The 27406-nt window shown below is 33.5% G+C and overlaps 1 protein-coding gene across 5 annotated transcripts; it reads left to right on the top strand.

Annotated features, from left to right (window-relative positions):
- Positions 1 to 26381, top strand: LOC105227708 (protein I'm not dead yet). Of its 5 annotated transcripts, none has more exons than XM_011207200.4 (15): positions 1 to 208; positions 416 to 533; positions 20307 to 20345; positions 20415 to 20553; positions 20691 to 20807; positions 20864 to 21012; positions 21149 to 21263; positions 21331 to 21404; positions 22456 to 22581; positions 22654 to 22986; positions 23046 to 23140; positions 23202 to 23288; positions 23440 to 23633; positions 24249 to 24386; positions 25292 to 26381. In XM_011207200.4, the coding sequence occupies exons 3-15, from the start codon at positions 20329 to 20331 to the stop codon at positions 25433 to 25435; spliced, it is 1728 nt and encodes a 575-aa protein (XP_011205502.1). In that variant the 5' UTR covers positions 1 to 208; positions 416 to 533; positions 20307 to 20328; the 3' UTR covers positions 25436 to 26381. The 5 variants fall into 5 exon arrangements, with proteins under 5 accessions (XP_011205502.1, XP_029407736.1, XP_049314057.1 ...); XM_029551876.2 differs by having other exon boundaries at positions 5 to 159; XM_019991059.3 differs by lacking the exon at positions 1 to 208 and adding an exon at positions 245 to 352.
- The last annotated feature ends 1025 nt before the right edge of the window (positions 26382 to 27406 follow it).

Genomic DNA, 27406 nt, shown 5'->3' with positions numbered 1-27406 from the left:
CGAAGCAACAGCTGACAGCAAATGCCGCGTTAATGCCATACCTCCACTGCTAGTTACACCAGTGCCACCAGTCAGTACTTCGCTAACTGCCATCGCCTTCGCATTTGTCGATATTGGTGTCGACACCGAATCATCGCCTACATTGGCCACCACGTCCGCGTACGTTGTCTACCTGTACTTTTATTACGATTAGCTAGTTTGACGTTTGGTAAATATTTTACATATTCCAAATATTTCCTGCTTTTCGTGTGTACCCCCAACACAGAAAGAGTGTAAAATAGTAGGGGCATTTTGTTGATTGCATTTTCTGTTCAAGCATTTTAAAAAAGTGAAGTTTTTTTGTTTAATTTTGGTGCGTTTGGTGTTGCCACTGAAGTTAACGTAATTTTAACATTTCTTTCCTCCAAAATTTTAGTAAAATTACATTTCCTTACGTCCAACAAGTTGGTCGAAATATTGTGAAAAAGTGCAGTGATATTTGTGGAGAAGTGCTCGTTCGTTCGCACCAATACCCTTACTATACAAAGCGGCAAGTAAGTACAATTTTCAGTGAAAAATACTTGTCATAACTGGTAAAGTTGAAGAAAACGTGCATTCGATTTATAAAAGTTTGTATAAAAGCTGTTCTTAGCGATGAGATGTGCGTGATGGCTGCCCAGACAGTGTTAAATTGTGAAATAATATGTATGCCAATAAATTCTTACTTAATGAAACAGAAAAAATACACAGCTGAGCATTTTCCGTGTATCGCGGTTCATGATTTTTGTACTTTATATACATACTATACATATACAAAATACAAATGTGGGAAGTTTTTGATCAGGAAAATATGTAAAAATATGTGTTACTTAATTGATATGCCTATTATATTTTTAATTGAAATATTATTTTCCATTTGTATCCTCTATATATCTGAATGAATCACATAATGTGGCACGTGTATGGTCGCTTTACACAAATGATGATTTGTGCATGTCTACCTACAATATGTCTAGGTACATATATACATACTTGCATATTATACGAATTGATACACTATGTATGTACATATGTACATATATACCAATATGAGCATAGACATACTTACGTGCAAATATACAGCAGAGCCTACTTATTTGACTCGGCAGCACTAATGAATATATTGTATTGAATTCCGTTACTGCGTTCATAGGAAATGCATAATAAGTTGTTAAAAAGAATATACTTACATAGATACCTTTAGAATTAACAAACTCAGTTCACTGGTTGCTAAAGTATGTACAGATACTTGTAAGAAACAACATCTGAAATCGTTAATGCTCATATTTAAATATTTGTATTCTCCGGCTGTATTGAAAAGCGCTCTGCGGCAGTTTGTGGCGTAAGCAATGCGCAAATACATACACATACATACATATGTACCATAAATACGACTATATATACTATATTTGTGCACTTTAATATGTATGTATTATAAAAGTCAGTCTGTACAAACGTATGATAGGGCAAGGGTACCTTTTGTTCTTTAAATACATGTAAATAATTTCTACTTTAATATTTACTTACTTTTGTCGCGGGAATGCCACTGCTGCTAAATTTATCTTTATAAAATATATGACTACGTGATATGTAGATGAAAATTGCTAAAGTTTTCTAATGAATTAAATTAAAAATATTGAAACACATAATTTATGACCCCTTTATGTGAATTTTCCTTATACTTCAAACATTTCGAACTTAACTATGTACTTAAAATATAAGGCAAGTAATCAACCTGGTGGATCGTCCTATAACTATAGTAACTAACCAGTTTTCCAGATCACCTACATAAAAATCTACAAAGTTGAGTGAATTTAAGAGGTCAAACTCTTAAACAAAGCATTGCAATTTGTTGGTGCCATTTTACTAGTCCTTTACTATTGTATGTTAATAAGTAAAGATTAGAATTTTTAGAAATATACTTTTTGAGGTCATATTTTCCCTACTAAAAAATGAAATTGCGCTTGTTCAGACCAAGCCCTGTCTTAACGCTTAGGGCATCAGCCATAAATGATGCTATCTCTTTCATAATGCTTTTTCACACACAATCCATTACGCCAGTGCTTCTTGATGTGAGTCGTTGGAAGGTGTGAAGAAAACTACGCCATTATTCAGTGAAATTGCTGTGTTTCAGAGTTTTATTTATTTAAATGAAACCTTTAATTTGGACCCCTTGTACCATACTCGTAAAATATTTTGAACTAACTCATTTTAACTCCATTCGCCCAATGTCTTACATGGCTTCATATCAAGATCAAGAAGAGCTGATGCCCCGCCCATTTGATTCTGAATGGTAACTGTCTGTACAGCTAATATTAGAATTTAGAAATACAAAATGAATACCATTGTGCGATATCATTAAAAATATTTATAATTTGTGAATTCAGTGCTGGTTAAAATACTTACTTAAATAGACCTGAAAAAACTTCTGAAGAATTCAAGCCAACCTGTAACTTACAGTTCTTCTAATTACACAGCTGTTTCAATGCTTATCAGAAATAAAATGGCGTAAAAGCATTAAATGGTTCTACTCTTATAAAATATTTCATAAGTAAGAACAGCTCAATTTAAAATTGGAAAGTAAATGTGTATAGTTGTTTTGACTGCATCAACTGTTGGCATAAAACATGTTAAATTTTTACATTGACATATAATGACCTCGTTGACCCCGATTAAAATTTTCAACCTAACGGAATGATGTGGACTTTCAGTATGTTACTTTTAACATACTTGAACATATTGTAAATTGACTGGGATATTTTAGCAGTGATTTATTTAAACGTTTATAATAATTATATTTAGTTTCAATTGTCGTTAAGTTTGCGATTTGTTTCGCGTAGATGGCTTTGAATGAGTCAGAGGTTTATATAGTATTGCATTTGCGAAAAATTTGATTTAATACAAATGTGCATAAAAATTATAATATGTCAACCACAAATTACATTCAATTATGTAAATATTATTTTAATAAAAGTGTATAAAATATAACATACATTTTTGTAACAGTATTACAGTTAAAACGTTTTAAGATCCAATAAATCTACATATATGTATGGTATCAGACTATTTTTTAATCAAGTATTTTGACTTTGATATAATGTTAAATACATTCACGTACTTTAAAATCAATTTTCACACACATTCATTTATGTGTGTCATCCATCTATCCAATCAATAATTCTAGGAATGTGGAAAGCAAAAGTACAAAGTTATCACATTTCTTTTATTTGTCTGGCAAGTATTCTCTTCAATCAATCAATCAATGTTTACTAAAACTTGAAGAAATGCTCAATTAATCAACCGCCAAACCGGAAGTTAAAACTATCTCATCCATAGATCAAAATGCAAATAGCTGAATACATATGTAATGGTGTCAGATCCTTAAAGTGCATTTCGACCAAAATATGGTTATTCAATAAATTCTCCTTAAATAATAGAGAAGGCAGAAATGTTAGTTATTCTAAAATGTAAATACATAAAATCGAACAACGAAAAAGCGCAACTTCGATATTAAAAATACACCATATCATAAAAAAACATTTTCAGCTTTATAAAAGAACACTATAAAATACATATATCACTCTAAAAAGGAACAAAGTAAAATTTTACCATCATGAAAACAAATTTCTCAACCGTTTCCTCATTGGGAAAATTAGAATAACAAAAATGTATGTATGGTTTGACGAATATGAAAATTAAATTAAAATATCAATTAATAAAAAATTGTTTATAAAAATTAAAAAAGAATAAACTTAAAGCTGTGCTAGGATTTGAACTTAGGCAAAATGTTGATAAATATTGCAAAATTTTAATTAAAATAATGAAAATGGAAATAAAAAGTAACGCAGACAATGTTAAATTCACGAAGTTTAATGCTATCTTTTTTTCTTAGTGCAACGGGCATTTTAATATATTTATTGTGACAAAAAAACACCCGGAAATTGTTATCAAATTCCCCGGAAAAAATGTTTTTTACCAAAACCTACCCGTTCCAGGAAAGTTTGGACAAATGTTATCATTTTGGCAGAAGCAACATAACATCAACAATATAATGTAGCTCCCGTTCGACTCCGAACGAACTCGCCGTTACTTCCACGGTTTGCCACTGAGCATATCCTCTAAGTTTTTATTCTTCTTCGTTAATGGCGTAGACATTCCAAGCGAAACCAGGTCCTTCTTCATCTGCTCTTTCCAACGGAGTACAGGATTTCCTCTTCTTCCCCCGGCGGATACTGCGTCGAATACTTTTAGAGTTGGAGTGTTTTCGTCCATTCGGACGACATGACCTAGCCAGCATAGCTGCTATCTTTTAATTCGCTAAACTAGTTCAACGTCGTCGTATATCTCAGACAGCTCTTCTTTTCATCGAATGCGATATTCGCCTTTGCCTCTGCATCTTATAGCAGGACGGGAATAATGAGTGACTTATAGAGTTTGGTCTTGGCTCGCCGAGAGAGGAATTTAGTTCTTAATTGCCTACGAAATCCGAAGCTGCACCTGTTGGCAAAAGTTATTATGCTTTCGTTTTCTAGACGTGCATAGTGGTTGGTGTTAATACTGGTTCCAAGATAGACGAAATTATCTACAACTTTGAATGATATCAATGTCATCTAAGTTTTTACACTAAGTTTTTTATTAGAAATAATAAATTGTAGAAATACTGATAAATTTAGGGTTTATTTTCGTAATATTATAACTAATAACCGAATACTTGCACTTCCAGGGTTAAAGCCGGGAAAATGTGTACCTTCAGCTGTTGGCAAAAGTTTTTTTTAAATGTTGCGAAGGAATTTAACATTCATTATTCAACGAAATAGTAAATGAAATCCTCCAAAATTTGTATCTTATTAACTTATATTATATAGTATGTCATGGACTAATTTAGTTTTATTACTATGTTTTACTTTCCGTCAGCGAAATATATTTCATCATTAAACAAGACGTATCTGACATAAACTCAATTAAAGAGTTGAGATTGAAATGATGTGCAAAAAGTCAACGAGAGAATCGGAATTCATTAGGGATATAAGGTTCGCTCCAAAATAGAAATCGATTTCGTTTACATTAAGCGCTAAACCACATAATTTTTAAGCAAGAATTTTCACATAATTTCACTAAAACGCCACATATTTAAACCAACCTTAACGGTTTAAGACGAGGTGGGAAGTGATATTCCGATTACTGAAAAGGGTATATTGAGCGCGGAAAAGGTTAGGCTGATTGCACAAACTTATGACATCACTCAGGTATACTCGAGAATATATTTTCAATTCTATATTTATTATAACTCATGCACTGAGTAATATTTGCGCCTTTTCTATTCATTAAAATCATCTGATTTAGGTAAGGAACTCCCCACCAACGGCACTTCGAACGCATATTTTAACGAAAATACATACATTTAGCATGCAATAATGTTAAAATATAGTTCAGAAGCTTAACTGGATGGGACAGTCGCGGTATAGACCCTTGTAATGCACCTTAATTATATTCACAAAGCAAATCAAATCTTTACGATACGGTAACATAGCAGGCACAGCTTAAAGTATTGCTGGTTTTGATCATTGATCCCTTAACTAAATATTCACAGAGGTTTTTTAATGCACATAAAATAGTGAACCGTTTGATGTAAACGTATGAGTATTTATCGCTCACCTCATTCGAATTCACTATCACAATTTCATTACTTTTTTATACTCTTGCAACATATTGATAAAGAGTATAATAATTTTATTCATCTTACGGGGGTTGTATCATCTAAAACTAATCGAGATATGACGAGGAAAATTGAAATCGTAATGAAACTTGATAGACGTGTTCCCTGGCTAAAAAAAGACGAGTTCTTAGATGGGGACGGACAACTGTAACGTTCACAAACGCCATTAATCGAAGGCATATAAAGTGCCATAAGTAAGTTCCACAATAACGTATAAGATTGTAATTTAGTGCAACGATTGTATAAGCGAGGGACCTCTATGGTAAATTTTCTCTCAAATAAGTTTAATATACATATGCACACATGCATGAATATAGACATTTATTTCTATATTCGTCTATTGCGTATGCAAACCTTTGATTCAATGTATTTTTAAGTAAATAACTCAAGTATAACGCAAACCATATACTATACATACATTTTTTGTAAGTATGTCGCAATAAGATTCATTCATATTGCAGACGGAGTACAGAACTATGTAGAAAGCTCGTAAAATACTCTGTGTTTGAGTATGTTTATTGTAATATTACTGTTATGAAACTTAGTCATTAACACTGAGCGTATCAAAGCAATGATGGTAAAATAAGGAATCATTATCTTTCGTGAATATCACTCACTTCTGCTGTCATATGACGCCAGAGGTACACGCGTAAGGCTGATTGCTTCCTATCCATATACCCAAATCGATAAGATTTAAATTATAATAAATGAAAAGGAATCTATTTCAATTTTAGTAGACATCAATCTTTATCATCACTATAAGCTACGTCATTTCTTTCCTGCTCTTACTAGGCATAGATTACGCATTTTATTAGTAGTTGACACACAAATCAGACTATAATCAATTTTTATACAAAGATATATAAATAAATGACATCAGTAAGTAAATGTTTGGGTAATCAAATGTACATATGCATATGTACCACAAGTCACCAGTTTTAAATATCAGTTTAAAAGATCTCGAATAGATCATACGTTTCGCCAATTATATATACATACAGTATATCTCATACAGTATATCTCTGTTTTTGTGTACAAGTACGAGTATAATTGGTTTACAATCTTATCAATGCGTATTCATTCGGCCAAATATAAGTGTTGAAAATAAAATTACTCTGCTGCGTTAGCAACAATTGAAAAAATAAACTGGATTTATTGATAATACACTAAATGAAAAATTTTAATAATAATGTCATATATTTGGCACCAAGTTTATTATTAACTGTGTATGAGGTGATATTTCAATCACCGAAAATTAGCATGCTCAACTTTAGAAGGCTCTTTAAAACGCGTGTGCCAACTCTATTGCATAATACTTGGTACGCAGAATTAATGATAAAGGAAATTAATTAAATTTTAAATGATTTCTTTCTTATCTCATAATTAAAAAATGCTTTCAATGTGTTATTAAGATGTGTATTTTTTAATGTTTTACTCAAATTTATTCTTGAAAGACTTTGGAAACACGTTTAATACTTATGACGGTGGCAATATTACTTCAAATAGTAGCCCTTAATTAAGGTGTGATAATAATAAGGGTAATAATAAGGAAATTCTCAATTTAAATTTTTAATGACTTGTTATCAATCGATAATTTCTTGACTTCGAACATGAGGCTGCCACATTATTTATATTTAGTGGTTCTATTGATTTTATTGATTTATAAAACTAAGATGATCGATTTTTTTAAAGTGCGAACAGTTGAAAACAATGTTATTACTTTTAATTTGGTAGAATTGTCATAACCTCAATAAAGGAAATTTATGGAATCACTTTTTTTTAATTTCTGATATGCCTAAAATGACGAGATGTTTTTAAGCAGACGACTGAAAATATGGATGTTTTGACGTCAATCTAGCGAAAGCTAGATAATTGAATAGGATTTCCCTGTGTTTTTTGTTAACTTTCTTGAGTGGTGTGGATAGGTATTATCAGTTAAAAATAATTTTACTTTTATATAGTCTTGTTTCGATGTTGAACAAAAATTCTTATTTCTTTGTATACCAGCAAAAAAGTTTATGACAATTTTATGACCATAACAACATTCTAACAAACGGTAATTGTAAAATTCCGGCTCGAAATAAAATGCACAATCCATATAGATCGATAGATAACTTGTGATTAGCCTCAACGGTATAATAATCCATCTAAAAGTACTTAGCACCTAGAGTCAAATTTGAAAAAAGGAATATTTACACTTCGTAATTTTTGTTCACAATAGTATGAACACACCCGAATGGCTTAGTATGAATCTGATTGATTCATAAAACTTAGTCTCGTAGAGTCAAGTTATAAATTTCGAAGTACTTCTGGGCTTTTATATGAGTTTTTATGGTTTGTTATCACAGCAATGTTTCTGTGTTAACCAGATCGGCAGATAAAAGTTTCTACCTGTGTCATATTTTAATTAGTAATTCTTTGCCGAATAAAGTTACTATAATTATTTTTAGTTTTAATTCACATTTTAGATAGATTTAAGTCATCCAAAATCTGAGGAGTTTAAATATGTAGTCTTACCTTACGTCAATTATGCCGGCTCATGTGCTTTGCATTCTGTGGTATATAGATTTCAATTAGCCTATACAAAAAGTTTAAATATTATCTGAGTGTGTAAATCGGGATTCTAATAACAAGTCTATTCCCAGTACAAAATCCAAACCTTTTAATATTTACGTCCACTCAAAAGCAATCAAAAATTTCGTGCCATAAAAACAATCAGTAGGTTTTGAAATGTCGATGATACGAACATTTAAGGTTATTAAAGAGGTCGCAATTGAGATTGATAACTGAACTGAATTGAGTATATACCACATGTTTATAAATATATAAATATTTCTTTGCGTTTTTTGTCCGTATGAGCTGCCATTCATCGAACACATTAATTGTACTTAGGGAGGAAGGTTATCGACAGCATAAAATATTGATAAATAGCGCCATATTCAAGCCATTACAGTTACAATACTTACCACACATAGTATGCTTACCTGTATCTGTATCTGTAATTACTTAATGCAATATATAAAATTGATCCCTAATTATTGGTTAACGAATGAGTAGAACAATTTCGTGAGACTGAAAATTGTGTTTACCAAAATGAGGTGTACAAGTACGAGAAACATATATGCTACGAAGGTTAAGCGACTGTAGGTTCTTTTCAGATCTGAATAGTGAAATACTTGTAGTGTCAATAGTATGGTAATCACATATACTGTGGCCTATTTTGAAGCAAATAGTTATATGCAAATGGAATACTTCTATAATCGGTGTATCAATATTACAACAATTTCAAAATTGTTCTTACTCAAAGGATTTTCAAGAAGAAAACAAACCATATTTTTTAATAATTATATTACCATTAGCAGTGTTACAAATAAAGCTAAGATACAATACATTAATCACCTTTGCGTTTTATAATTATTTTTATTTTTATTGCCCATTGGTAGCTATTTTCACATTTTCCATTTCGATCAATTTGTGAGGTCTAGTATTGAAATTTGGAAAACATATTTTTATGAAAACAGAATGCAGTTTATGTCAGAAATGGGTAAAATTGGGTAAAGAGTTTTCCTAATATACGAATTTTCAAACGTTCGCTTGATTTTATATTACACTGGTATACAGGAAATTTGTTGACCTAAATTAGGGATACAAGTTAAAAATATACATCGATGTTTTTCCCGATATGATGCATCGGAATATTGCATCGATGCATTTCGATATGTCGTATAAATACATCGATATTTTCAATGCATCGAATAAAATTACCGAAAAATTCTTTCAATAAAAATAAATACAATAAAGTATTTTGTTTATTTACATATATAGTATATAAATCCCACCTTTTTTTTGGCCAAGCTTTGTAGAAATAAAATTTTGTTTACACGTTTTGCCTGCAGTCTATTTCGCTGTTGACTTAACACATGAGAAGCCTTCGTAAAAAGTCTTTCAGAAGATACTGATGTCGCGACAATCGTTAAATGCTTATACGCTATGTAAAATAGCTTTGAAAACTGCTGTTTAAGATCTGACCAAATCTGCAAAGGATTATCATTTAACCGACCAAGCGAAGTGACTTTCAAGTAGACTTTTGATAATTGTGTAAAAAGCAGATCGCCTCAGTCCAATCATACCCATTTTAATCCTGAAATCGTAGGATGGTATACTAAAGCCGACTCCGTTGCTATCCTCTTACTTTTTAATTTAAGTACTAACTTCTGTTATGAGCTCCTCCAATGGAAAGTTGTCCTGCTGTATGGGCACTATGAACTTTGTGTCGCGCTAAAAATTGTCCAAATTTTTTTTTTCTAATTTTATTGGTCTGCCAATCCTAGCGCGATCTTAGTAATAAAGTGCAAGCAGTTATAGATGTAATATAATGTTGTAAACGTTGCTATCCTCTTACTCTTTTATTGAAGTATTAATTTCTAGTATATGCTGCTCCAAATATTTTTCAAAAGACTTTAAAATTATCTCCTTATCACAAGCCAATGAGTTAGAATCTGCTATCTTTACCGACTGTCTAGTGAGAATTTCATGACTTGGAAGTGAAGTAATTGTGTTTTAAGTGTCAGTATGTTTGTGTTATCGATGCGAAAATGAGCATCGAACAAAGAGCCAACATTAAATTTTGTTTTAAAATTGGTAAAACTTTACCGAAACGTTTCAATTGATGAAATTAATTTATGGCGATGATTGCCTATCCCGTAGCAGAGTGCACGAGTGGTTTCAACATTTTCAAAGTGGTCGTGAGCACGTAAATCTCGATCAATATGTCGGCCAATCAAAAAACGTGATCACCGGAAATTCCATCGAAACTGTGCATGAATTCATCAAACAATCAGCCGAAATCATCATTGAAATTCATAACAAATTTACTGACGACCACAAATTGCTCAGATCGATTATTTGACCAATAATCACATTTAAACCATTAACCACTCCCCGTATTCACTTGACATGGCACCGTGCGACTTCTTTCTTTACGGAAAAATGCATTTGCTCATGAAAGGAAAGCGTTATGCAGACGTAGAGGCCATTCAAAAGGCTTCCACCGGCATACTGCCGACCAGACCGGCAAACGAGCTAAAACACTCATTCGACATGCTTTTGAACTGTGCAAAAACCTGTATTGAAGCAGAAGGAGACTATTTTGAATAAAATGTACTATTATAGATTTTGTAAGATTGGCTCTGGTTTATTTTTATACTCTTAGAACATTTTGCTACAGAGTATAGTAGTTTTGTTCACCTAATGGTTGTACGTACTTGTATCACCTAAACCTAGATACAGGGTTATATACTACTGTATATACACTTGTGCCAACGAATTTTCCAGTCATCATACCACTTGGCCATCAGAGCCTTCTTCGTTTTAGCTTTTATATCTTCAATTGAGTCAAAACGGTATACTTGGAGTGGTTATGTGAATTCGCTGAATAGCCAGAAGTTACAGGAACCAATGCAGTAGGAGATGGTGTATTATTGCACTTCTTTGTTCAATAAATTCAGATAGTACTAACAGTACTACCAACTTACAGAAAAAAAATGATCGTTTCGAAAAACACGCGAAGTATAAATTAAAAACTCACCTTTCAATTTGATCACAGTAGTATAAAATTAGCGAAAACTAGACCTAGCCCCTATATGACTAATATCAGGATTTTCGAATATCCGACTGACTTTACTTGATACGATTAATATTTGTATTTGAGGTAGTTTATGAAATCCAAGAAAAAATAGTTTTAGTTTATGGCATGTTAATAGTAAAAACAGATTAAATCGGGTCGATACTACCCCGACTCCCACATACTTACTACATATAATGGTTTTCGCTTTTCTAACAAACCTTAGGTCGAATATGTCGGTCAGTGTATGAATTATAAAAGAATATATGTATATACTACACTGAAGTATTTCCCTGGCTTTGATTTCTGCAAGTTGCAAGAGTATAAAATCTTCGGTTGCACCGTTACTTAGCCCTTCCTTACTTGTTACGTTAGCTCTTTGAAGAAAAGCTACGATGAAAATTATGGCTTTTTCATTGCTTTGTTATCGTTGCTTATTGAACGGCAAACAATGAGTGCTAAATCCATCATTTTTCTTCAACGCAAATATCTGCATTAACTCCTGAAATAATCCTAATTAATACAGTTAATCTGGATTAACGCTGCCGTCAGTCATTGCTATAAATCAATAGAAAACTTCTAGTCAAGGAGCAAAAAATGTTTCTTCAATTCTTTTCGAAATTTTACACCCTTCCGTTCATATAAGGTTTGTCATGTCCAGCATAATAACGCAATCGACTGCTATTTTATTTTGCAACTTTTTTGATATCTCTTTTCCCACGATTCAAACGTAAGAGCACTTACATTGCTCCCTTTAACTCCGCCGGTCAAATTAATCCAGTGTTGATATATGTAACTTATTTCAGTACGTTTTGTACCCTTCTTAACACTATCCAATTATTTACAGTAATCAGCAACTAATTGGTAACACCGCGAAGCAAAGTGCATTCTATTCTTAGTTGGTTTGTATTGTTTACTAAACACTCCCTCTGCACATAACAAGCCTTTTTTCTATCTATTCATGAAGCAATTTCCAAAACAATATCTTAACAATTTTTACTAAGCTGACAGCAGCCATATCTATTAGCACACTTAAATAAATAAATATATACATATTCATATATACAAATTTTGTCATGTGCGTAATCGACGTTCCAATGGGCATCAGCTTTGTTCAGTTACGTAACCCTTTAAAAACATTCACTAATACTAAACTGACCGTCTGATATTTGTCTTAATATTTTTATTTTTACTTTTTATACCGCCTGCGTAAATATAGCAACTGATTGTCCTCGCTGCTGGTGGTGAGTGTTCTTAGTTAAGTATTTTCGATCTGAGTTTTTTACGCGTTTGCCACCGTCATCCATTGATTATATAATCATTCAAAATAAAAATATAAGAAGTTATGTGCGTGCAGTGTATTTTATACACTTATGTATATGTATCTTCTTATATACTTTCATATTTTATCGTATGAGCATTCTTGTAGATATGTCGTTTTTAAAACTCACTCGGTATTAGATCCGTGAGCAGGTGTCAACAGATATACATAACAAGTGATATGCTTATACAACATATTGGAACCGATGTGGCGACTAAATGGTCACGCGCTGTAAATATTTACACATGTATATAAAAGTATGTACACATTTCGGTGCGGCTGATATAAGTAAGTGGGTTTTCACTAGTGATTTTACATCTAAAAAATAACTAGTGCAGTCAGTAGTTCACGAGAGAGAATGAACGAACATATCGTTATGTTTTATATAAACTCTCAATAACTCATAAAAAATGGGAATAATATCGACAGAGTACGTGACAGTTAGTACAAATTGCGGAAAGCAATTGCATAACTACTCCATTTAAATATACATACATATGTGGGGCATTTAAAGCATTACTCACTATATTAAAAAATGGAGACTTCAGAATTGAGAAGTTAATTTCTTTTAAACGGGGTAAAAAATAATAAAGTCAAAGTAGGTACATAAACAAGGAAAGAAAGGAAACCAGTGGTGGTTCACTGTTCAGCCATACTGGCGGGGTACCTATCTAAATGTACATACGTACTTAGCTGACTATCCACTATGCCTTGTACGCACATGTGACAACTAGCACGAAACAAATAAATTAATACAATATTACCGAAGTTTTTATATACATATATATGTATTTGTATGTAAATATGTCTATATTTTTGTAAATATGTATGTAGTTATCTATATGCAATGCATTTAAATTTAAAAAATGGAATATACATTCGTTCATTCATTTAAATTAAATACTGCTTTCAATTATCACAGAATGGAGCTAAGTTATATGCAGTTAAGTTTATTTAGCGTTATACACATGTACATTCATACATACATATGTATGTAAAATATGCGTCTATATTTGTCGCGATATTTTTGCCACTGGTCAATAAATTGGTTTGTGATTGAAAAAAATTCCGATCGAAAGCCCAATTAAGATGACCTTAATGAATAATTGTGGGAATTTAAATATATCTACACATAAAGCAACACATGCGTTCATATGTATGAACATAAGTATATGTATGTTTGGAAATTCATATAAATTTTTCTAAATACAATCGAAATATATAAAAAAAAATATTAATACTATAGTGTTAGGCTGTATGTTATCTCGCTTCCGATTTTTTGCTCTTTATTCAATGCTCTATAAAAAGTTTTACAGTGATCGGATTAGGTTCAAATATACACCATTTCGTTCACTAATATGTTTCTATCTAAACGGCAACTTCATACTACCCCCCTCGTAGAAGCCCCCCTTCTTATTTGCGAAGAACTCGGACAGCCAGACAGCTTTTCACAAGCCTCTTTTGAGTTCAACTTTACATAACAAGAGCGTACGCCATGGACAGGAACAGTTGGTTATCACTTGGCGCTATGTCCGGGCTATATGGTGGATGCGATAACGCCTTCCATTCGAGCTTCCCTAGCTTCTGACGAGTCATCAACGAAGTGTGTGGTCTGGCGTTGTCCTGGTGGAACACTACACCCTTTCTGTTGGCCAATTCTGGACGCTTCTGGTCGATCATCTGTTTCAAGCGGTCCAGCTGTTGACAGGAGATGGTAAAATTAAGCGTCTGACTATATGCGAGCATCTCATAGTGGATTATTCCCTTCCAATCCCATCAAATACACAGCAAAACCTTCCTGGCCGTCAATCCCGGCTTGGTCACTGTTTGAGACGATTCACCGTCCTTCGACCACAACCGTTTTCGCTCGATTTTGTCGTATGTGATCCATTTTTCGTCGCCAGTCACCATCCGCTTCAAAAATGGGTCGAGAACGCTCCGTTTCAGCAGCATATCGCAGGCGTTGATTCGGTCCAGAAAGTTCTTTGCGGTCCAGAAAGTTCATGCGGCACCCAAACATCAAGCTTTTTTGTGTATCCAGCCTTCTGCAGATGGTTTAATATGGTTTGGTTACTAACTCCCATCTTCTGGGCGATGTCAAGAGATGCCACATGCCGGTCTAACTCGATATTTTCCATGATTTGACGGTATTCGTCAGCACGGGTCTTCCGCCGACTGGCTTATCCATAGTGTCGTTTTCACCCGCTCCGATTCGTCGAAACTATTCCTCCGCAGTTCGAAGTGATAGAGTACCATCCCCCAAAACACCATTAATCTCACGGAAAGTTTTTCTAACAGATTTGCCTTTAACGTAGGAAGGAACTTTAAAATAGCGCGAATTTCGGCGTTAGTGAACTTCATGTTTACACGTCATAACTGTTGAACGGAATATCCAAGCTAATCATGCATAGCGTCGTTTTGTAGGTTATGTCAAGACCTTTCAAAGATGTATAGTATTGCCAAATACGAGCTCTCTTTATACATAACCGCGAAATTCAAAAGACAAAAAGGCGGAAGGTAGATATTTGACAACCTAATATATATTCAGTCATTGAATAAAATTCGCATTTTGGAGACTAGTTAAAATTCACCAATAACCAGAAGGAAAAAGTCAAAAAATAGTGATATTCCTATTGATATCTTCGATAATAACCTCTATTGTTTCGCAAACTTGTATATCTAGACTTTAGAGTAAACAAACATTTTTTACTTGATGTGATGAAAACTGAGACGTTTGCACTAACCTTAAGGGAGTGGGCCAAACAACGGAGACACATTGATAAGTTCTTTATTTCAGGCATGTAATATATAATACATACGTATGCTTGTTGTTGAACGTATAAGAAAAATTTTATATTGATATTTTGATAACAAAATGGTGGCTACTCGACGGCAAATTATAAATGAGATAGCATAAGATTTGCTGGTAGAGTCATTCCGTTTTTTCGATTTTTAACAACGAATGGACAGACAGTCACTCAGAATTCAGCTATGTGAAAACTTTAGTTTAAAGTTGAAATATTATGTTATTGCTAAGTTTGTTGTTAATTATATTCTTTGGCCACACGGTCCTTTCGTTTAACCTTTGTAAGCATGACAAAAGGCAAGAGAAAATAATTTAAATAAACTCATCTTGTTAGATCCATCAAAGCCCAAAGAGAAATATGATTTTCAATATTTATCAATTTCACCAAATAAATAATCTATACTGGTTTAACAATAATATATTGATAGAAATGATAAGCCACTGAATTTTAAGAAATATAAAACTACGTACTTTGCACGTATATTTTTGAACCCTCCTCCCTATGTTATATTTACATATGAATATAGCTGATGGCGTGCTTATTTTTGTTGAGATCCGAATGTTTATAACTTTAGTTAAGTCTGTATTGGAAAATGGCTTTGTGGTATGGAAAGTTAGTTATTAAATCCAGTCTAACAAATTTACGTTTTGCATTTACGATGGAATTCTAGGTTATATTCTAGTCATTTAGAACTTCTAAATGTACATAGTTCTTAATATTCGTGGACAAATGCTTGGCGTAATATTCTTAGTGAAACACTTCCAAGGATTAATTTGTAGTTCTTTACTCTTGTCTTAAGTTAAGTTTAATATCCCCCTGGTCACATTTTGCTTTCAATTAAACGACTCGGTCATTGGCTACTCGAGCCAAAGGTTTTTTGAGATACTCCAAATTTGTTCAGATCATGTTCTCCAACTCTGACCATAAACTTGAGTCCTATAAATTCAAATTTGAAGTCCCAGACAGGTAAAAATCTTTTAAAATCAAGCCAAAAACTACAATGAGATATGGAGTATATGAAAAAACGTCAACCAAATAAACGGACGTCACTATAATAGGTATGGGAGGTTTAGGCCAAGGTCTTGACAGAATCGATTCATATTTAACACTAAAGTACAGTATTTAACATTTTACTCTAGTTATCGCTTGCACTGACAGTCGGACAGACGGACGAACAGTCAGTCACTCGGATTTCAACTCGTCTCCTTATCCTGACCATTTATATATGTATGTAGATATAATTCGATAGCTTCTTCTTCTTTACTGGCGTAGACGCCGCTTACGCGACTATAGCCGAGTCAACAACAGCGCTCCAGTCGTTTCTTCTCTTCGCTACGTGGCGCCAATTGGATATTCCAAGCGAATCCAGGTCCTTCTCCACTTGGTCCTTCCAACGGAGTGGAGGTCTTCCTCTTCCTCTGCTTCCCGCGACGGGTACTGCGTCGAATACTTTCAAAGCTGGAGTGTGTTCATCCGGGAGGATGGAGTCATGTGTAGAAGTTCACGCAAGTTAGGAAAGTTCTCTGATGGCCATTCACCTGGGAGTGGCCAGAAACGATTCTTTTACATATGACTCAAGCAACTCACGACTTCCGGACTTTGACCAAGTATCCTCTGGGTAGCCTAAGAACATCCGTTTGAAGGCGAGCTAAAGTAAGATGGCGAAATATCCCCCTGCATAGGGTTGTGCGCTGGGTTTGGGACGCGCCACGTAAAAAACACCCCCAATGAAAAACCACCAACAGCCTCGGATGAGAGGCCCCCCTTTTGATAACGACCATGGCAAACGAATTAATTCGATAGCTATGTCGATTAATTATATGTCTCACAAACAACAGTTAAGTGTGCTAATATTTAATAATCTTTAGCAAAATGTAGCGAGAGTAGAATAAAGATAACACGTTGAAGAAATTTTCTTCTAAAATGTCAGTGTTAATATTTGGCTGTATGATTTTCTTTCTTTTCTTATGTAACGCTTAAAGGGGGGGAGCCTGATTTAGAAGCTTCAAAAAATTAATTTTTTTTTTGCTTAAATCTCTTTAAAAAATATCTAAGAATATGTCCCCAAAGTTATAAATGAAGCTAGAAGGGAAAGCGAAAACTTCGACGCGCGATTTCTCGGTTCGTCATTTTTACGATTTTACTGAATTGGCGGGCAAGATAGAAAAAAAACTAAACGTCGGATCGAATTGGGTCGAAATTTATTATCTTTGGCATTAAATTATCTTTTATTTAAACTAAACAAAATTAGAAAAGTCATGTCTGAACATATTTTTAAACAACATAAAGTGGAAAATTATTGGCCAAAACCCAATTTTTTTTCAAGTTTTAAAAAATTCGGGCAATTGCTTCCTAAGAGCCGAATATAAAAGATTTTGTACTCAAACAATGTGAGAATGATGTTTAAATATATAACTATAAATCTCAGAAATTTCGTTTTAATCTATTAATTCTTTCCCTCCTAAAGACATCCTCAAAAAAACGATTTGTTGAAGCTTCTAACTCAGACTTTAGCCTTAAGTCTTCAAAATTTTCTTAAAAAATTATCTGACAGCTAGCTAAATTAGCAATACACGTCGTATTGTCATCCTCATAATTTACTACTATAATAAAAAAAATAGAAAGACTTTGATAATAATTTTAAAAGTCTTAATTTATTCTTAAAAATTTGTGTCCTTCCCCTCAAAGTAATCTCCTTGGACCCAATACATTTAGGTCGACGTCTTTCCCAAACCTGGAAAAAGCTAAAAGTAAATTTTTGGAATAGCCTTCAATGCGTATAACGATTAACGTTTTATGTCTTCAATCGACTCAAAACGAGTTCCCGGAGCAGTCGTTTGAGTTTGCTGAATCGCCAGAAGTCACGCGGCCTCATTTTACGAATAGCTTCGCGATAATGACACTCAAATAGTATTCCTTATTGACAGTTTTGCCGGTCAAAAGGAATTTGGAGGGCACTACACCTCGATAATCAAGGAAAACTGTCAGCATAACCTTGATTTCTGACCTGCCAAGACTCATCGCCATTAATAATTCGTTTCATGATGTGCTGGTAGTCACATAGCGTTGTTTCACAGACATTCACGAAATTTTTCGAAAAAATTTAGTGATTTTAAAACCAATCGGTTATTCCCTTTTCTTAGGCCCAAATGATCTTTCATAACGGTTTTTACTGATCCTTCCGATATTCCAACAATGCCAGTAAGATTTCTGTTCTGTTAGTCATCGATTCCTCCATTTTATTTACTTGTTAATCATCAGTTGATGTTGATGGCTGTCCTGAATAACTTGTACCAATTAAAAATTTTTGCTCGCGATAAACAACATTATAAACGTTTGGCACCAGAAATTTGATTTCGCGAACAAAATTTAATGGATCTTCTTTGTTGAAGAATTCAACTCATCGCAAAAGTCGTCGAATGCACTTTATGTACTTCATTGTGCCCTAAAACTTCAATTGCAAAAGCACGAGTTAACAGTTTTACATACGTGCTGAAGTTTACTAACCCAAGCGTTTTGACACTACAGCAAGGAAAAACGTTTGTAATTCAAATTCTACAAATTAATAATGTTTTGGGTTTCTTCTGAAGTGTAGTTATTTCCAAAAAACTGTGGAAAATTCATCATTCTTGGAGTATTTTCATTTAATATTCAATATCTACTAGTTATACGAGGGCTGCCATATATATATCTGGCCTAATAATGAAAATAGGAATATTTATCAACAAAAATGGTTTTATTGGTTTTCAAAATATTCTCCATCAAGATTTATACACTTTTGCATGCGCTCAAACCAATTTTCGAAGCACTTTTTCCACTCCGATTGAGACACCTCCAAAACATGGTTTTTGAATGCTTCAACAGCATCGAATTTCTCCGAAGACTTCAGGCAAACAAATGGTGGTGTACCACTCAGAATTGACCGTCCTACGTTGCTCAAGTGGAAAAGTCGCCACATGACCAGTTTTGCCGAAGAAACAGGCGACCATTTGCTTCGAAGTGCTTCTTCCACGAACAACTTTCGTTGGATTTGGCTCGTCTTGGAAGACCAACACGGTCGATTGCTGTTTTGTTTCGGGCTCATACGCATGGATCCATGATTCGTCACCTGTGACGATTTTATAAACGTCTTTGAAGCACCGCGATCGTATTTTTTCAGCATTTCTTTACACCAATCCACACGAGCCTTTTTTTGAGCGATTGTCAAATTGTGCGGGATCCAACGAGAACAAACCTTTTTTAGGGCCAGGTGTTCATGCAATATCGAATGTATGCTGGTGGGAGAAATACATAGGCATGCCTCTATCTGAAGGTATGTTACATGACGGTCTTGCATCATTAGTTCACGTCAGTTGAGCGAGCGTCGGCCACGATTGAATTCGTTGTAATAGTTTTTCACAGTGCTATATAGGATGGTGCTTCATAGCCATACAAAGATTTTAGTTCATCGATGCACTCTTGTCGTGATAATCCACGTTGAAAGTTGTGAAAAATGATCGCACGAAAATGTTCACGAGTTAATTCTATTTTTTGGCCGAGATGAATTTTTTAATTCCCTGTAAATAAAACAATTCACGATTAAATGACAAAACGTTCTGAGTAATGTTATGCTAAAAAATGTTAAACTTTCCAATGGAAATGTCAGATTGCACCTGGCAACACTTAGTGCTGCCTAGGCCAGAAAAATATACAGCAGCGGTCGTACTATACAATACTTATGACAGATATTCGAATAACTTTACCAACTACACATATTATCATATGCAAGCTTTGTGTCATTTGCATTCAATATTTAATAATGTATCTTTTTTCTCTTTTTAGGATCAAAACCTGGGGATTATAAATGCTCAAAATGGAAATGTAATATTCGCTTATATTTTACTTGTATCTCAATTAAATATCTGAATATCATTTATAATATTATTACAGTGAAGTGGGGAATCCCTCAACGCCCCCTACCACATATAGCGAAAATGCCAAAAATTTCTTCTCGTTTCACTGGAAGGGTTTAGTCGTATTCCTAACACCACTCCTTGCCCTCCCTGTCATGCTGATGGACAACACGCCGGTAAGTAAAATTAAAAGTTTAATAATCTTCTCCGGAAATTATGTTTCCATTGGTAAGAAAGTGTGCTTAAAATAAAGTAGTTTGTTTCAAACTACTATAAAACACAAAAGGGGAATAACCAACCTCGACTCTTCTAGGCATATCGCTGCATGTATTTGCTGTTGGTTATGGCAGTTTATTGGGTTACTGAGGCATTACCACTTTACGTCACCTCTATGATCCCAATAGTCGCATTTCCCATTATGGGGATAATGGTAAGTAATATTCAAAAGAATGTATGCCATTGCTCTATAATTCGTTTTAATTCTAGAGCTCAGACCAGACTTGCCGATTGTATTTCAAGGATACCTTAGTGATGTTCATGGGTGGCATTATGGTGGCTCTTGCAGTCGAGTATTCAAATTTACATAAACGCTTGGCATTACGAGTTATTCAGTTGGTTGGTTGCAGTCCAAGAAGGTATGCATGCGTGTGATATAATTAGTAAACTGTGTAAATGTAAACCAAAATGTGTCAAATGATAACTCTGATAATAAAAATGTTCGCCTGCAAATAAGTTATGAGTAATATGGTTATTTAAACGATTTATTTAAAGATTACATTTTGGGCTTATTGCCGTGACAATGTTTATATCGATGTGGATTTCCAATGCTGCCTGCACAGCAATGATGTGCCCAATTATACAAGCTGTTTTGGAAGAACTTCAAGCGGTAATACTTATTAAATACAAATGAATACTTAATATACATATGTATGTGTTTTGGATTTCGCAATCAGCAAGGATTATGTAAAATGACACAGGAGCCTAAATATCAAATTGTCGGAAAAAAGAATAATACTGCAGAAGAAGAGTAAGTTCAAAACATGTTTTAAACTGAAGATTCCATGATTATAATAATACGAGTAAATATAAATAATATCATTATTTTTGCTACCCAGTACCATATACTAGTTTTGTCCACCCAATGATTGTATGTATCACCTAAAACTAATCGAGTAAAGTATAGGAGTATACATATGTATATATGAACGGGATGAATGAATGATTCAATCAAGATAAATCCTATTAGAAACTCTACCGACAGTGTGAAAACGAATGAAATCGGATATCACCCCTCATAATGTTATAAACTACCAAAAGCGCGATAAATTAATAATCAAAAACTCTAGAGATATTGAATTGTACAACCAAGAAAGTATTAAACAGCTTTATAAGAACCAGTGTCAAAATCGGACAATGGGCGTGGCACGGTCATCTTTTAAGCGAAATCCATATCTCGGGATCTGCTCTACCAATTTCAACCAAACTCGATACCTGGCATTACTTTAACACTCTTATGTCAAAATGTAAAAGTGGCGAAATCGGACTACAGCCACACCTACTTCCCATATAACAAAATTTTAAATTCCACCAACTTTCACTTTCCAGTATAAAAATCAGGAATGAACTAATTAATATATCAAGAGAAAACTTTACACGAATAGTGCATTTGAGCTGAGCCACCTTATAACTAAAAATTGCGTAAGTCAAACTAAATTTGTTCAAGCCCCTAAGTACTGAATATGTAGAACCCGAACTCCCGAGTGACTTTATAGCGCATATATCGGCCAATATGTGAGTTATCTTAATAAAAATAAGAGAGAATGTTGTTCTTATAACGGTGCATATTTGTACTTAGAATGAAGAAATTGATCTTAAACCCTTATAAATAAGAGGCCTTATATACCTGAAGGTACTTCCCAGCCTTTGATCTTTGCAAGTTGCAAGAATTGTTCGGTAACACCCGAATTTAGTCCTGCCTTACTTGTTAACTGCTGATTAATGCATTGTACTATACTTAGCTACATATATTTGTGAGCATATTGCAATCTGTTTAAATTTGTTTCATTTAACCCTTTCAGACCACCATACCCATCGAAAATGACATTGTGCTACTTTTTGGGTATCGCTTATGCTTCGTCTATGGGAGGATGTGGCACTATTATTGGCACAGCAACAAATTTAACTTTTAAAGGCATTTATGATGGGTAAACATTGCATGTTTGGCCTGTTTTTGAAACCTTTTTTCATTTATAATTTTTAAAATGTCCACTTCACAGTCGTTTTCCAACATCTTCGGAGCAAATGGACTTCCCCACATTCATGTTCTATTCAGTACCCTCAATGTTGGTATACACGGGTCTGACATTCGTTTGGCTACAATGGCACTTTATGGGGTTATTCCGACCAAAAAGCAAAGAAGCTGAGGAAGTTAGAATGGGTCAGAATGGCGCTGATGTTGCAAAAAAAGTTATCGATCAACGTTATAAGGAATTGGGTCCAATGAAAGCGCATGAAATTCAAGTTATGATTCTTTTTATCTTCATGGTTGTTATGTATTTTACACGTAAGCCCGGAATCTTCCCTGGTTGGGCTGACTGGCTCAACGCAAAGTAATTGAACTTTTACATATAATAAAACAAAAATGCCTTACTATTTTTTATCTTCTCAGAGATATTCGTAATTCGATGCCGACGATATTTGTAGTAGTCATGTGTTTCGTTTTGCCAGCAAATTATGCTTTCTTACGTTATTGCCTATGCAAACGTAAGTTAATTAGTTTCTTGTAGATAAATATACATACTTTCAAGTTATCTTTAATTAACAGGTCCGTTCACTACTGCTCCCACGCCATCGTTGGTTACATGGAAATTTATTCAATCAAAGGTACCATGGGGTCTTATTTTCTTGCTTGGTAAGTTTTTTATTGGAAGTTATACTTTCCAAAATATTACTTATGTGCAATTAATTTATACACGTAGCCAAAAAAAAGATGAATATTACAACCGATCTTTGTATTTAAGGTATCATACTTACATAAACGCTTACGTATATTTCATACATAGGTGGCGGTTTCGCACTCGCTGAGGGTAGCAAAGTCAGCGGTATGGCCTCCATGATTGGCAACGCCCTGGTTGTGTTAAAGAACCTTCCCCATCCCGTTCTGCTATTGGTAGTGATTTTAGTGGCTGTGTTTTTGACGGCGTTCAGCTCTAACGTAGCAATCGCAAATATTATTATTCCCGTATTAGCTGAAATGGTAAAAGCATCGATCTGTTTAAAGGGCACACCTAACATGACATCCTAAAAAAGGGAAAATTTGTGAAACAAAAAAACTACTGTATCAATTGTTTTAAAGTTTTAAGGGTACATTTATAGGTACATAGTTTAAGAATGCACACTAAAATTCGAGGTAAATGGTTCGTTGATGAAACCAAATATATATGGTTGTTATGTATATATATATATCTATATATACATATATGCCTTCAAAAAAAAGTTAAAATTTACCAAAAATTTGATAGTTTTTGCCCTATCAAAATTCGATTTTTATCAGATAAACAAAATGGAAGAGCAGGGCTATATACCAAAAAATTATAGTGACCAACCCAACAAATTCGAAAAATGCAATTTTCAGAAAAATTTTTTTAAAAATAGACCGTTTCGTTGAATTGAAAATTGGCAGCTACACCTTTAGTGTTTAAAGGTGTGTAGCTAAAAAAATACTTTACATAAAAATTTAAAATTATAGTATGTTATTTTTCAATGTTGAGATTATCTATATGTGTATAAAAAAAAATCGAAGTTTCACACTAGGTGTGCCCCTTAAAAAAATTATAAAATCCTTAGGTATATAAAAATTCCATGTTTTTAGTCAGTGGCAATTAAAGTCCATCCTCTGTACTTGATATTACCGGCTGGTCTTGCCTGCAGTATGGCTTTCCATTTGCCAGTGAGTACACCACCTAATGCACTGGTTGCCGGCTATGCTAATATTAGATCAAAAGACATGGTAAGTAATAAAAGTTATCACATTAGTATTATTATTTAATAAAGCTTGTTTTAAATTAAATATTAGGTTGTCAAAAAAGTCTTACGGTATTTTTATTGAATTATTTTTTTTTTTATGGAAATTGAAATGAATTTTTGATGACTCATGCCCAGCTCTTGACCGGCTGCTACTATGCCGGTCTCTTTCGACCAATTCAGCGATTTTATCGCAATTTTCGACGACAGACCTTCCGGAGCGTGGCGCATCTTCGATCACTTCTACACCAGAACGAAAACGTTGAAACCATCGTTGTGCGGTGGAAATGGAAACTGTATCGGGTCCATAAACTGCACAAATTTTATTGGCGGCTTGAGATGCATTTTTGCCTTTATCGTAGTAGTACTGTAAAATATGCCGTATTTTCTCTTTATTTAATCGATGCTCCATGTTTGCGACGCTGTAACTCACGAATGTGACAAATAAAACTAGAACTACGCGCTTTCAGCTCCAACTAGCGAAAATACTGCAAGACTTTTTTGACAACCTAATATATCAAATATCTAATGAATAGTTCTATATATTATAACTTCAATTTTTATACAATAATTATAGGGCAAGCTTTGATGTGAATTCATTTTCGAATTTGCTAATTAATCGAGCAAATTTAACATCTCACTCTCTTAACACTCGATTTTTAATACTTCCATTATTTTTTGTCTTAATACATGCTTAGCAATATGTTCATATGCGTTCATTATTCCATTGAACAACTTTATAGTTTATTGTCCCTTCTAAATAAATTATGAAAATTATGAATATTTATAAGTCAAGGATTAAATATTTCAGTGAAGAGGCGCTTATTATAAGAATTAAATATTGCTATACAATGTTTTAATTAAAATTAAAATGAGTTTAAATTTGTACAGGCAATCGCTGGTATTGGTCCAACAGTCATCAGTATAGTCGTGTTGTACGTTTTCAGTCTCACGTGGGGTGCGGTGGTGTACCCTAACTTGAATTCATTCCCCGATTGGGCGATCACACCGGTTTTAAATGCAACTACACATTAATCGTCTACGCTGCCAGTTGGGAGCAGATTTTGTAGTATGCGATGTATACATATTATCTAAATTTTCAAAAAAAATATTTATATCAAATATACAAAATGAGACGTCATTAAGTAACTGAAAGAAAATAAGTGTCTACAGGAAGCTACCGCATAAACAAAAGTGCCTGCATATTGATGTCACCTTAATCCTCGTTATGCAAAGCAATTAAATACCGATTATGCCAACAATTTTGAATTTGAGGTTTTCAAGTTCTTAAGATCTGTTTTATCTGATATCCAAATTGATAAAAATAAAATTTGATCTAAACAGATTGCAGCAATTATTTATATAATAAATATTTTATATGAATTTGGATACTTAAATGAAAGTTAAACTTATACCGATATTTACATATATGTATGTATGTTATATTAGTATATAATGCTGTATATATTGAAAAAGTTGTTCTGATAATTATACATCCAGTTTTAAAACAAAAAGAACAACGCCATCAAATTGTGACTTCTATAAACCTCATATCTATGTTACTTACGCGTTTACACTGCATTTATAGTAGAAAAATTTGAAAGTACGAATAGTTTTATAATGAATAGTCAAATGTGAAAATATAAAATACTTTTATAATATTTACATTTTATATTTAAACGTAAGGGATCTTGGAATTGACAAAATGCAACAAGTGTACTAATTATTGGCAATATATATGTGTGTGTTACAAATATTTATATGTAGACTGTATATAAAAAAATAGACTGAAAAATGGTGCAAAAGAGTCTAAAATTGGAAGATATTTGTTATAGTACAGGATACAAAATTATTTTATTTTCGCACAACATTGTACTTATAAATTTTTGTCAAAATTCTAAATTTGTAAGTATTGTAATCGTTATATATTCAGTCATAATATTAAACAACAAATAAAGGCACAAAAACTATTTTCTAATTACTTACTCAGAATTATTTATTTAGTTGATCGGAGTATCAAAACCCGATGGAACATATATTTTATAAAAGACAAGACTTTTCAACTCGTCACCGTAAAATAATAGACACGATAAAGCTTCATCTGGGAAGAAAACAATGCAATAAGTATATTCTTTGAGTACACAAGTGAAGAAGCGCCAAATAAGATCGGTTTAAATCGAAAATTTATTTTCTCATAATTTGGAGGATCAAAAATGAAAAAATACGTTCAGGTGTAGACCAAATTTTAGATTAAATAAGTAAGGAAGAGCTAAGTCGTGGGGTAACCGAACATTTTATACATTCATATTTTACTATCAAAGCCGGGCAACTATTTTCAGATTTTGGAAAAACTGTATATTCAAACAAGTAAGGAAGGGCTAAGTTCGGGTGTCACCGAACATTTTATACTCTCGCATGATAAAGTGATAATCGAGATTTCATTATCCGTCATTTACATATTTTTTTATTTTGCTGTAAAATTAATTAGAATTAAATTCTAAGAGATTTACCGATATTTTCGGTGAAAAATTAGGTTAGGTTAGGTTAGGCACTGAGTTCTTCGTGTTCGATATCAGGGACCTTGAAAAGTTATAGTCCGATCACGACAATTTTTTCACAAGGGATACCTCAGCTCAAATACCGTATTCGTGTAAAGTTTTATTCCGCTATCATCATTGGTTCCTAATGTATATATTATACAGAGAAGGCATCAGATGGAATTCAAAATAGCGTTATATTGGAAGAAGGCGTGGTTGTTAACCGATTTCACTCATATTTCGTACATGTCATCACGGTGTCAAGAAAATATTATATACCGAATTTCATTGAAATCGGTGGAGTAGTTCCTGAGATATGGTTTTTGGTCCATAAGTGGGCGACGGCACGCCCATTTTCAATTTAAAAAAAAAAAACCTGGATGCAGCTTTGTTCTACCATTTCTTCCGTAAAATTTTGTGTTTCTGACGTTTTTTGTTAGTCGGTTGACGCACTTTTAGTGATTTTCAA

Source organism: Bactrocera dorsalis, chromosome 5 (genome assembly GCF_023373825.1).
Source record: "Bactrocera dorsalis isolate Fly_Bdor chromosome 5, ASM2337382v1, whole genome shotgun sequence".
Lineage (NCBI taxonomy): Eukaryota > Metazoa > Arthropoda > Insecta > Diptera > Tephritidae > Bactrocera > Bactrocera dorsalis.
This window is presented reverse-complemented; position numbering and strand designations above follow the sequence as displayed.